This window comes from Typha angustifolia, chromosome 3 (genome assembly GCF_048772165.1).
Source record: "Typha angustifolia cultivar Huaian chromosome 3, ASM4877216v1, whole genome shotgun sequence".
In the NCBI taxonomy this organism is placed as follows: domain Eukaryota; kingdom Viridiplantae; phylum Streptophyta; class Magnoliopsida; order Poales; family Typhaceae; genus Typha; species Typha angustifolia.
Genome location: NC_133241.1, coordinates 5,859,838 through 5,873,969, shown reverse-complemented (window position 1 = coordinate 5,873,969; position 14,132 = coordinate 5,859,838). Strand labels below are relative to the sequence as shown.

General features: G+C 33.9%; 1 protein-coding gene across 1 annotated transcript; it reads left to right on the top strand.

The window, feature by feature from the left end:
- Positions 1-5,803: 5,803 nt before the first annotated feature.
- Positions 5,804-12,991, top strand: LOC140780251 (protein Iojap-related, mitochondrial). Its single transcript, XM_073125668.1, has 4 exons — positions 5,804-6,133; positions 6,700-6,787; positions 7,015-7,112; positions 12,586-12,991. Exons 1-4 carry the CDS (start codon positions 5,837-5,839, stop codon positions 12,652-12,654), a joined length of 552 nt encoding a protein of 183 aa, XP_072981769.1. The 5' UTR covers positions 5,804-5,836; the 3' UTR covers positions 12,655-12,991.
- Positions 12,992-14,132: the final 1,141 nt, after the last annotated feature.

Sequence of the window (14,132 nt, the reverse complement as noted above, 5' to 3'; positions counted from 1 at the left end):
TCTCTCCAGTTAGTGGTTTTCTTGTTCTTTCTTTTTCTCGCTTTTTTTATTGTTTCCTATTTTAGATAGAGAAGTCGAGTTTACCGTATTGCCCCTGATGAGTGGAGGAAATAACGAGATCAGGATCCGAGGAGGAGGGCTTGCAGTGTACTGTTATGCCCCTGGTGGATAACGGAATAACGAAATTAGGAGGGAAAAAGGAGGGAGGTTTAATTAATTGACCTTCGGATCCTTATTGGATATCCGATATAAGAAGTACCGTGATCTGTCATCCCGCTCATCATTATTTGGATATCCGATAATAAGATTCGAATTTTAAGGCTTCCTATCAAATTTTAATATTATATTTATGCATAAAATTATTTTACTCTTTTTATATATTTTTTTATTCAAATTAATAGAACCTTCAAAAATTACCAAAAAAAAAAACTATTTAATCAAATAAGATAAAATATTCAATCCAATCAATTTATCTTATTATTAACCGTTTTATTTTAGTCGTAAATACAAAAAATAATTTAATACAAAATAAAATTATAATAAAAAAGTAAAATAATTTTCTACTATAAGGTAAAATGCACATTTATCCCCATTTATATTTTTTTAATTATCTAATTTAAATTTGTCATTTATGATAAGAACACCGTAAATCTTACTAAGGATAAGAGTGTAATACAAGTGAATTAAAGCAATTTCCTTCTATAAATTTTAAAATTTTGGTATATATAAGGTAAAATTTAAGGATTATTTTATTATCGTCGCTGACACTTTTAAAATAATAATTGAAAGTATCTTAAATGTTATGGAATCTAATTGATTACTATTAAAGGTGAACTTAGAGTAACATAAATTTTACGGCTACTAAATGTTACCCAATATCATAATACCAAAGAAAAATCTCCCTATTTTGCAAAAGAAAAAATAGTGATAAAATTTTACGCTCTAAATCGAAGAGTATTTTAGTCATTATTAATATATTTTCTGATATTAGGAAGAACACAGTGGCTATTATGATATTTTAAAAAAAAAATCAGTGGTAATTATGCAAATTAAAAGCTCTAAAAACTATTATTCTATATTTGAATTAAAAGCTGTAGAACTTCACAAAGTATATGGATCTTTGGAACCTCGTCATTTCCCATCTCTCTAAGACCTAATATTATTGGTCAACCATCAAATCATGGAAAGCAAAACATACGCAAGGAAACATTCATGGTCTCAAAATCCGGAAGGTGAGCTTTTCCCATCTTTCACTGATCACTGCTTGTTTGTGAGTCCCTCTCATTTGGATAAACTTCGTTAGTAGAGGAAGCATCCATCATATATGGATACATATATATATAGAGAGAGAGAGAGAGATCTATATCAACTCATCCACCCATTTGACACTACTCCATTTCAACTACCATTCACTTGCAGACGAGTTGTATAAATGCATGGTGGTGATGGTAGACTGACGGCACTTTTCAATAATTAGGTTAGACAACTAAGTCAATCGTTTTATAAAAACGATTACTAATAGACCAACTCGAATCACATGCGGCATAGTTTTGCCGGTTGTAAGCAAATTTAGAGCAAATCTTGTGGTTCGAGAATATAAGAGTTCTCGTTAGCTAATCTACTTAAAAATTGATCTCATTTTCATATTGGGTATATATTATCTAACACTAGTAGTTGTAAAATAAACAAACATTGTCCTCTTGATACTATTCCATGATGGTATTTTGAGAATAGGGTTCAAAAGTAAATATTGAAAAATTTAGGGTGTGGAATGTAGTTTTCCCAACTCAAATAAAAGTAATGAATGGGAGATGAGGAGGAGGAGGAGGTGGTGGAATGTTTCTATCATTCTAATGCCAAAGATTTTAGTTTGAAATGGACTACTACTCTAATACATCTATATCAGGATTTTGGAGGCTTGGATAATAAGAAAAAGGTGTGGAGAAGCACACACAATATTTGGCTTCATTCATCTCTTCTCCGACTAAAATCTATCCCTATTGGAAAATTTTCTATGTTTATGGTATAGATTAGGGTGTAATTTGTAAAAAGGTCTTTCCCTCAGTCGTTCATCATGAAACTTTTTAGAGAAATAGGTCTATTTTTCAAACTTATACGCTAAATAGGTGAGCTTTCAAACTTAAATTATTTTTTTCTCTCATAAAAATGATACACTATCAATTTTATCATCAGTTGATATTAAAAAAATATATTATTATAAAACTGTTAAACTTGAGAGCAAATAATTTTCACAATAAATTTAGTTTAAAAAAAATTTTAAGGTAAAATAATAGATTTTATTACAGGATATATTGAGTAAGTTCAACAACTTAAGAGAGCAGCAATCCATCAATCAAGACATAATTAGTATATATATGAAGAACGACTCATCTCTTTCTCTAGTTTATAATTAGCCTACAGACTCATGATTAAAAAAAGAGTAATATCTATTTTCATGAAATATATTCACTATTAAGATCAACGATTCTTCACCAAGGTATTTTCTAGAAGTTACTTTCTATTGTTTTCATAATATATTATATCGATAAAAACACTAAGCTCGGGAACAAGTCACTTTCGCGAAAAGAGTTTAACCTATTACTCTAAATATTTTGCAACCTCACCTATTCAGTGAACACATTTTACAAAACTAGTTCTTCAACATAGAATCATGGGTGCATGGTTTCCCAAGGGTAGATTGGATAATTTCTACAAATTTAGGGGCAATTATTTAAATAAAGAAAAATAGTAGGCATGTAAGAGAATCTATCAGAGAGAAACAAAAAAAGAATTGAGAATTAATTAACCAAACCTTCAACAACAACATCCTGCCTTAAAACATTATCTTTTAGTCTCCATTGAACTCTTCTCTAGGATACCATTAAAAAAAGGGCCAATGTATTAGCCTAGTCAACAACCTTGGCAAAAAAATATAATAATAATATTATTATTATTATTATTTCCTTGCCATCTCTTTTTTTTTTTTGTTTCTTTAATCTAATTGCAACCATTGCTTAGGGAATTAAGATCACAATCTTAGACATTAAACAAAATACATGGATTTGATTCATTTGAAGAACACCCCCCACAATGTGATAGTTGACAACACTATATTTCCAAACTCTGAGTTGGTGGCAAGTTCTAAATTTATTTACCTTTGGGAAAATAACTATCCTTGAACTGGATTACTTTATACTCTAAAAATAATAAAATAAAACTAGTTTGGAAAATACAAAGGAACTAATTGTAGAGCATTTCAAGCCTCATTGTCTGCATTTTTTATATTTTTATATTATTTAGATAGAAAAGCTAGAAGTTAACAGTGTTTGAATCGAGAGAACTTTGTATACAGCACCCAGCTTTATAATGTAATTATGATTTGTACCCTATATTTTTACTATTTATAAATCGAGTATTATAATTTAGCGAATATATGCAGAAAACGTATTGTGTTAGATTTGAACTAATATCGTGAGAATATTCAGTTAAATAGAAATATTTTATTTCTAAAATAACTAAAATGCTATTAATATGACTTGGATGGTATTTTCATAATTTTTTTAGTATAGTTAACTTAACTCAGAGATTTTGTTAAGTTTAACTAATTGATTTAACTATTTTCTACACATATTCGCTAAATTATAAAACTCTATTTATAAATAGTAAACATTTAAGATGTAAATTATAATTTTATTAAAATATAAGGTGTTATATGCAAATTTCCCTTGATCTAGTTGTTAAAAAATTGCAACATCTATGTGCTTAGTTTCTATAGACTATCTTAATCAATCCCCATACAAAATTTGTAACCTAAATATGAGAGAAGGTATCACTCCATACTATATATAAACCAAGCATAATAACCTCTTAATATCCATGTCAACCTTTCTCTCTCTTCCCTCCTTTCTCCTCTCTTCCATCTTAATGATAAGATAATTCCAGTCACTTCTCTCCATGTCATTGGTGTTGAAATATTTTTCTAATCATTTACAACCAAATAGATCCATAAAGATATACAGCTGGTTTCAGACAATATTACTAGTGTCATTATTGCAAATAGTGTTAAAATGTTGGAAAAATTTATCTAATTAATTTATTAGATTTAAGAAATTTTTACAAATCACACCCTATATTTTGCCTATATTATGATTCGCACTCGCCTTTTGAGATTTTATAACGTGACCCCTCAATTTTTTTTTATAATATTCATTTAACACCTCAACGTTACTTTAGCTAACTGATATTAACCGTGTTATATAGTTTACGTGACTCTAGTTTAAAGATTACTAAAATATCCTTAAAAAGTTCTGACATAATCTAAATTCCCACAAAATCCTTATTTCCCAAACTAAACCTTAACTCCACAAAATCTAAATCCTCTTACCTATAACTAAACCCTACCTCATAAAATTATAATATCAAAATCCACAACCCACAAAATCCTCTAAAATCTTTACCATGTATGAGCTTTAGAAGCTTCTCCTAACTTTACATATTTTTCTCTATCTCTCTATCTTTCCTCAAATTTTCTTTATCTCTCTCCTCATCTTTGAGGTCGCAAGCAATAAAATCGGCTTGGCATTTAAGGAGCTCTAAGATCTCCATGGCTTGGAGTTTGGAAGCTTTAAGATTGGCTTAGCATTTAAGTGATGTTCTCCATGGTTTGAGAAAAAATAATAAGTATGAATTTTCAAGTTATGAATAAAATTAGAGATAAATAAAGGGTAATTTAGGAATGTATAAATTACATAGTAGATTATAACAGAATATTCTTTTTGTAGTATCATTTAGTTTGATTATGGTTAGGATAAATTAACTTAGGGTGTTAAATGAACATTACGGAGAAAATGAGGGATCGTGTTATAAAATCCCCAAAAACAGGATGCTAATCATAAAATAGACAAAATATAGGGTGTGATTTATAAAAATGCCTAGATTTAAAATGAAGAGAGTATTACAAGTAAGATAACTGATTTAATACTAATAACTAATTTTACCTGCTTAATTCAGAGGTTTAAATTATATAACTCTCTAATATAAAAGTAACCTGAAATCCTTAGGTGGCCCGCTTTATAAACAAATAATAAATTAGTCATTTTAATTGCAGAGATTAGTTGAAGTGGCAATCTCATTTGACGAAGAACATAATTTAAAGAACTATTAGATCTATTTGGTAAAATGTATATTAATTTTTCACAGATATTTGGTTGTAAATATTAAAAGAAAACTTATATATTTAAGCTCAAAATTAATCAGGCTAAGCGTTATCTAGGCTGAGTCTGGCTTCCTATATTAGTCTCATATCAAAAGTTTGGTACATTGAGGACTATTATATAAATTTCTCAAAAAGAAAAAAGAAAAAAAGGACTATTATGTAAAAGTATTTTTTAATATTACTAATATTGCTAAATATTATTGATATGTCACATACTAGTGGGCGGCGGAACTAGACATGATCATCGGGCGAGCCAGGCCGGACTTTTCGAGCCAACCGGGCTTAAGTATTTATTCATAGTCCGACCCACTAATTACTCAGAGCCGTGTTAGAATAGTCTAGTCCGTTACCACCCATCGGCCCGTGAGAGATCGAGCTAACCGGTCGGACCGGGCCGGTCCGACCCACCAATCATTCAGCCCGATCCACATTTTAGCTATTTTTAGAATTTATTTTACTATTAGGTGGAACACTGCCCGCCTAAAGATTCAAATATTTTATTTCGATAAAATTTTGTTTATATTCGGATCCAGATGCAGCCAGACCCGGATCCGATATGTTGCCACTTGCATAGTGGCAACCCTCGATGCTGCTGCAGTCGAACACTCTCGAATACCTTCGATGCTCTCCTCTCTGCGATCGCGAGCTCTCACGGCTTTGCTCTCTTCTCCTCCTCCTCCTCCTCCTCTTCAATGGAAGCTTCCACTAGGGTTTGTCCGCTCCTCTTCCTCGTCGTCGTCCTCGAAGCTAGGGCTTCTTGATCTCGGCGAGGTGGAGAAGGTCCTTAGCGACGTGAAGGCCGATGACGTGCGGGTGATCCCCGTCGGAGACCAGTGCGATTGGACCGACTACATGGTCATCGCCACCGGCCGATCCACCTGGCACGTTCGTAACATCGCCCAAGCTCTAATCCACAAGGCAGGTCCGATACCCTCCTCATCCTCATGGAATCACGCGTCTTTCGGTGGTGCTGCGGAACCCTAGGTTTTGATTTTTTCTTGTTGTTTTGGATCGGATTTTTTTGATGTTGATGTGGTGTTGTATTAGTTGCATTTTTTTTTGTTTAATGGAATCAAAAATGGAAAGGGGAAAAAGTAACCTTTCTGCAAAATGGTAATTATGGCTGGTGTGAGATTGAGATTGTATCAAATAATAGTAGATCCTTTTGTGAAATGAATATTGGTGGTTTCTCCGAGCAAGTTACATGTTAGTGTAACGATCTTATCTTGACAGATAAGTTCGTACGTTAACGAAGTTTACATGACTTTAAAGTATGTGCTTGGAGTGTAGTCTTCCATGTTTTATTTTTCTCCTTTTCTTAGTTTTATGTAGCTAGAAGACTGTGTTGTTTAATGCTGGATTACGAGTTCTTCACATTGTTCAATTGCATCTTAGGAAGTCACAAACTAGTGCAGCTTATGAAAAATATGTACTTGTTGTTATATGTTATTATCATAATTCATTTCTTAATTGCTGCTGAGCAGGTAAAACAAAAGCAGAAGGGATCTGAGAGGCTACTGCTCCCAAGTGTAGAAGGTCATGTAGGTGGAAAGTGGATTGTCATTGATTCTGGTTAGTACCTCTTTCACAAATTCATATAGTTCTATGACTTTCAATCTAATTTTAATATGTGACTGGATCCCGAGATTCAGTGGTAAAGATTGTCAAAGAAAATATTTATCTAAAGCAATACTGCTTCTGATTGTTGACTAAGGTGATCAATAGTGAGGTCTTCTTTTTATAAATGCACTTTATAAGCTCATTGAATTATTTCTTTGGATCTCTTCCTAATCTTACAGGTACCGTAATAGTTCATGCACTTGATGAAAAGGCAAGAGTATATTATAATTTGGAAAGTCTTTGGACAAAAGAGATGTCTCCAAAGGTTCCAAACCAGGTTAGTTTGAATAATTTGTTAATTGACGTGTAATGTGATTGCTTTTTGATTACATCTTGTTGCTAAAATGTTAATTGATAGTTGTATGGATCAGTAGTCACGATCGTCTTCTCTTAGTTTTCCAATGATGTGGTCTGCTACTCAAGGTTCTTTTGTATATATGAAGAGTGAAAAATGTGAGAAAAGTGATTCTTGCTTGTAACTAAAACATTTGTTGAGTTGGCAAAACTTCCACGATGAGTTTGGCTCATTATTTTTAAGATGTGACTTGTGTAAGAAATAGGGTTACTTTGTTAGTTTAATGTAATCACCGAAGTTTGTAGTCACTTGGTGTGACAGTGAGGCTTGTCCCTTGCATCCAAGAGGTCATAGGTTCAAATCTTGGTAACAACCTCTTGAATATTAGGGTTAATATTATATACATCTTCCTCCATAGGCCGTGTAGGGAAGATCTTGGTGCATTGGCTTCTTCTAGAAGTTTGTACTTGTGCATGCACATGCAAGTTAGTATGTTTCTTTCATCTTGTAGAGATGATATTTAGGAACTATTCTATTAGTATGTTCCACTTTTTCATTTTATTCATATGCTTTGAATCAATATTTTTCTCAGTACTAAGTCTTCTTCCTTTCTATTTGCTCTCAATTGTTAGCTTCCACTTTGCAATTATTTAAGCTTGTATATGTCTGTGAAAAGGGATTAATGAACTAGTTTTCTTCAAGCATATTTGAGCAATTTTCTCTACCATATTGCAATACATTTTTTAGATGCCTAATGTCTTTTTCACATATATGTATATATATAATTTCTTGTTATGTTTAACTCCAAATTTTCCTAAGATTGTTATGAATCAGATTTGGACTAATCTGAATGTAAGAAAATTATGAAAATTTAGGTGACGGTAGTCTCATGAGTTAGGGTTCTAATGGCTCTGGTTTTACCTAAATTGGAGGTCCAAATGAAAAGATATAAATAAAATAGTGAAGGGAGGTCAAAATAGGACAGAATGGTAAATATCTGACGTTGCGACAGCTGTTAGAGGGTGGCGGACGGTCAAGAGTGGTGGTTGACAACCGTATAGTAGGGTGGTTGTTGGAGGAAAGTGGTGGCTAGGGTTTGGGTGCTTCGAAGGTTTTTATGGTTGCGATCTACGTTTATAAAGATAAATACGATCTAACGGCTACGATAAAAATAGTAAATGCGATAATAAAAAAATAACTAAACTCAATTAATTCTCAATGCTTGGATATTCAGATAATTAAACTAAGAAGCCCATCCTTTCGATATATTGATATTAAGTACAATGAGTCTTATTTGGACTTAGCCCTAAAGGCTTATATGACTCGAATAAGAACTTGCTTTAGAGACTTACATGACTTAATTGAATTTGCCTTAGTGGCTTATATGATTTAACTATATTTGCGTTAAGAGCTTACATAAGTATGAAATAATTAAAAAATAAATATGCTCGATCCATCGAATCAATGTCTTCATGATATGATCCGATATGTTCTGGTTTGCATTAGAGATGATAGCAACTTTATAAACATACAAAGGATCTTTGTTTATTCTAATATCTAACTTGTCTAGATTATCTGGTGATGGTATTTTTGTACAAAAGCAGTGCATGATATTGCATGAGACTTGATAAACAAAATGCCCTAGTCTTATTGAAGCTAGTGAGAAGTTCAGGCACTATGCTAGATTTTTACAATAATCAGTGAAAAAAGGTACTATCATGCAGTTGATATATTCACACTATCTCAAGTGACTACTTGCAGTAGCTAAAGTTACTTTGATCCTTAAAAATAAAACACACGTTAGTTTACGTCTTTTGGCGATCTGCTGTATGGTAATCATTGTTTTAAATAACTTCACCCTTAATCCGTAGGCTTCTGTCTTAGATAGAATATAACTAGGTTCTGTTTAGGTCTCGCCGAGCTGACCGCCTTAACATCTTGCATCATATTTTAGTATATAATTGACTTTGAAATCAAAATTATTGTACATGTTGATGAATTAGTGGATTTTAATAGTTTACTATAGTTCTTAACAAGAATGCGTTAATATTTGTTTTAGATTGTAGGTATAAAATTTACCTTATTTTCTAACTATTAGTTCTTTTATTTGTTTATTTTTTTAACTATTAGTTCTTTTATTTGTTTATTTTTTAACTATTAGTTCTTTTATTTGTTTATTTTTTAACTATCTTGAATTGTAGGCGTCTGCCTACACATTTGCCTAGTTCTTAGGCATTACATGAACCCTTGTTTGTCTCTCCTTTGTCCACCATCTATGTCTTTTAAAACCTTGATGGTAATGCACGCTGGGAGTATTCAATAGAATTCTTTGAGTTTTGAAGTGTCAGAAATTTCATATCACTAGAAACTTGTATCTATATGCTAGATGTTAGGTATCAATTCAAAACTACACTGGTGAAATGTCCACAACACTAGAGACTCCAAGCCGAGTCACCCTTTGAACCCCACAATGTTGTATTCTATGTGTAGTAACTTTTTTTTTTTTAATATTTATGGTAACAAGTCTCGCCATTTTTTTGTTGCACATATCTGCAACATCTTGATAACCAATTTGGGACAGCTTCTCATGGATATTGTATCACCGTTATGCCACATACTCTTGTGCAAAATCTATGCATTCTTGCACGAACGAAGTTCTTGCCTTAAGGTTATCCTTATTCTTGACTTTTTGTCCCATGATGGCATTGTTGTTCATATCTCTATCCTTTGATCATAAACTGCAAAGTTGCTAGTCCTAACTAGATCCTTTTATATATTTTCTGATAACAATATGGATGATGTATGAAAAGAGTCAATCTGTATGGTAAGAAAAATGTTTATGAGCTGCGTTGAAGGATTCTAAGGAAAAAAAGAAAAAAAATCCTGAGAGTCTCACAGCACCTAGTGCCAGTCTTTCTTTCATCTCTTTGCTATCATTACCTAATGGACTAACCTCAATCTCCTATAGAACTTGGTGTCCTGAATGTTATATAACTATATTAGTCCCTATTGTTTGAACAAGGCTCAATTTGTAATTGCAAGATTGACAAACAAACACTTGTATAGCTTTATTAAGTTGAATATTTTGACATCTTTTTACTTAAAAACATGGAAGTCTTCCAAAGCTGTTATTTGTAGGTTGAGTTTGCCAATACCTAATTAACCAACCCGTTATGTGCTTATCTTCAAACTTTCTTTGTTTCTGGAATCTACTTAATTGTGAAGCCATTTCTTCAGGTTTCCGATCATGTTGGTTGGAACTCATAGTGAGAGGAATAATAGAAGGAAATTTGAGAGTTCTGCTCAACGATGGCCGTGCCGGTCGACACGCCCCGTGCAGACCGGCACTTGCTGTGCTAGTTGAGGCACGACACTTAGCACTGGGTGTGCCAATGGCACACCCCCGTGCCGATCCGTGCCGGTCATGTGCCAATGTAGAGACATTTTTTCAAATTTTTTTTTATTTCCATCAATCTTTAGCAAATCAACTTTACTTATTTTCTTAACAAACATAATATGATATGTAGAACCCATTTTTTTAACTTTTTCTTATTTTCATCAATTAACTTTTGTCATTTATCATTTTTGAAATATCTTATTTGTCATTTTTTAAAATTGGAATGACAATTCATTTGCTAAACCTAAGCAACCATAAAGTTAAATTTATTAGAGATAGAAGAAAGAAAAGGGACCATCTCAAGCTCAATATGATTATAGTCAGATGAGAAAAGGACTTGAGTTTATAGGTAGTAGAATATTATGAGAGGTGCACCCACAGGATGATGAGTTCATCATCATTACCATCATATCAATCCCACCCACCAGAGCCACAACACCCTTATTATATTTCATATCCACAATCTGCATATGCTTATGGTATGCCTGTGCTCGCCGTCACTGGTTCTGCTTATCCTTTTTAATAGAATGGGAGAGCAAAAATTGAAACTTATTGCCCCCCTAGAATCTAGAGAAATGTGGTTATACTTATTGATGGGAGAATGATGTGGGATAGAGATAGGACCTAGATGTCTCGAAATTATTGCAGCAGAGTTGAGCTGATGAAGATGGACATCAATCTCGGCCATCTGAGTAATAAATGCACTGGCGGTACCTAATCATGGGGCCTAAATGCTTGCATTAAAAGATAACATTTTATATTGGAAGGTAATTATGCATGCATTTGCCAAGATAGGCCTAAGCATATTGGCATTCAAAGAATGAATGCTATCAAATGTATTGCAAAGTGCTTGGAAAGTTGAATTTTAGTAGTAAGTTGATTGCTGACAAATGCAAGTTGTATATTAGGTGGAGTTGTTAGTAAAATTGACAAAACATTAGGCTTGGGTTCAGCAGGGTCGGTTATTGTACTTCTAGTCAGACCTGAGCAGAAAAGGCCTGCCTAGCTTTAGGCGGAGCAAGTCAGTGGCTTAGTCGCTGGACAGAGCTAGGCTAAACCGCTGAAGACCAAGTTTATCTCAAGCTTGGCTTGGGCCTGAAATTTATACTGGCCCCTTATCAAGGAACACGCTAATTGGGCTCTTAACAAATTCTACACTTGTCCCAGTGTTAGGGCCCTCTGCCTTTCCGAAACTCATATATTACCTTTCCCTACCTTTCTTGAGCCAGCCCTAATTGGTGGATCTATGAAGGAAAACTGACTATGGATCTGTCTCATTCACTTTAGCTCACTTGCAAGGTGCAACCTCTGATGGGGCTCTGCAAGTGCCAATTAGCTAGGATAGCCCAGTGGCGGAGGCTTAAATCTTGGTTATTCCTCTAGGTGTTAATTTGTTGCCAAATATTAGGTCCGATTAGTCTTGGATCAAAAGGCCTTTTAGCTTGGACTTAAAGTAGCCTTTCTTATGTTAATGCCAACTTATTGCGCTGAACGCAGTTAATGCTTGAACAACATTCACTATGAAAGAGGCTCATCGTCAATCTTTCCAGGGCAGATTTGCTATTTTTGATATGACAAAGATGTAAATCATTAGGAACTTATTATGGCCATTCGTCTCATCTGCTTTCTTTCAATCATGAATTCTCTCCTAGTGTCTATAAAAGTGTGTTGATAGACTGTTCCACCGAACAATATATTTCATGTAATTTTATCATGAGACCATGTTCTTTGTTTTAGGAGGATTCCAAATTTGCAAGGTCCTCAAGGTGCCTAGGTGGTACTAAAAGTTTTGCATTTTGCTATATTTTAATTTTGCTGTTGAAGATTCCTGTTGGCTTTATTTATGGACCCTGACCTAGTCAAGACTGTCAGGTGACTCAGGTTGATTGCAGGAGCCACTGTGGTGCTTTATTGTGACCATTCAATCTTTTCTTCCAGAACCCTAAATTTAAAAGAACTTTAATGTTTATAAAAGGAGTCCAGCATATTGTTATGGTAATTTTGTTGCTTTCAAACTACTTAATTAGTAAGTCTGACAACATGATTTTTTCCCTGCAGGAGTTGGAGAAATCTCTTGAGAAGACTCGGCGTAGAAACAACTCAAAGAAGGTCATGAAAAGTGTATGAATGAACGGCATGACCCACTAGCTGGTTTTCCCGTCATGCAAGATAAATTCTGTTTGAAGAACATTCATTAGGTCTCTGTTTAGCCACTGCTAAAGTTACTCCCCATTTAATTATTTTCCTGTGACTCTTAAATAGTTGGAACTTCAAAAAGAACCATCCTCTGATGATTGTACAACTAGGTTATTCAGCGGTTTACCAACATAAAATCTAAAGTGAAATATGTGATGGAGCATCCGGAGGGATGTAGTTTCTAATCCAATGTACTAATATATTCCCAGTCTGAGGACAAGATCCTCAATGGATTAACTTGCAGTGGATCTGTGAGATTCTTCTTTCATTTGTGCTATGTCTTTTTCAATATTCTGTTCTATGATAGACACGCGCACACACGCACACAGACAGGAGAGAGAGAGACTTGGAGGTGATATCTTCAGAATCGTTACTGGTCTGCTGTCACAATGGAACTCCAGTAGGTGCTTGCGGTTCCTTTTGGGTGCTCTACGAATCTACCATAAGAAATTGCGGTGGTTGTTCGGTTGATGTCTCTTTCTCCTCTTTTACTTCGGATGGGAGATATTGGGTGGAATTTTTCGTTGTTGTTTGGTTGATGTCTCTTTCTCCTCTGAACTTCGAATTGGAGATATATTGGGTCGAAGACTCCATTCGCTTGCTGTCTCTTTCTCTTCTCCACTTGAAATTGGAGTCTTCGGTCGAATGTTTCGAATTTCAATATTAGTAGCACGACCCTCTCTCTCTCTATTTCAAGAAAGAGGCTCAGCTATGTAACAGTTTGTGGCCTGTCATGGCACGTCATGGTGGTTGATGACATGCCGTGCCACACTGCCACGATAGTTAATGACGGAGAAAAAGATAATTTGTAGTAGGAACGGTGTCATTTTCTATTAGAGCCATTTAATAGGTTGTTTAACTGTATAACAGTGAGAGAATCTTTGTTGTCCATTTTATTTTCATTTTATCATTGGTTGCTATGAGTTACTATTTGGGCATATTTGATGTTGATTTTGTTTTCAATTACAAGGCAAGCAAACAGTAATCCTATACAGCTCAATATTTCCCGTATACGATTATCTCACCATTTTGTGAGTACGAACTAAGAACAGTGATCATTGCTCTTAATTAATACAGACTTTTAATCTAAAATTACTTGGTACTAATGACAAATATAAGCAGTTCTTACCAATAGTTATTTAGGTTTAGGGCCTCTTTCAATGTCAAATAGACTGACCTCCACGACGACCCCATCTATATATCTATTTCCATTATATAGCTATTTGCTCGATCCATTGGCTAAATGGTTTATTTAATTTTACCTTTTGTATTGCTCCTATGCATTATACTTCTACTGTAGATGAAGAATGATTTGCCAACTAATTCTTCTTTATAATCACATTCAAAACTATGTACCAGAACTCATGTTAGCTTGCAAAGAAAGAGTATAATTTGCTGCAATCATTTGT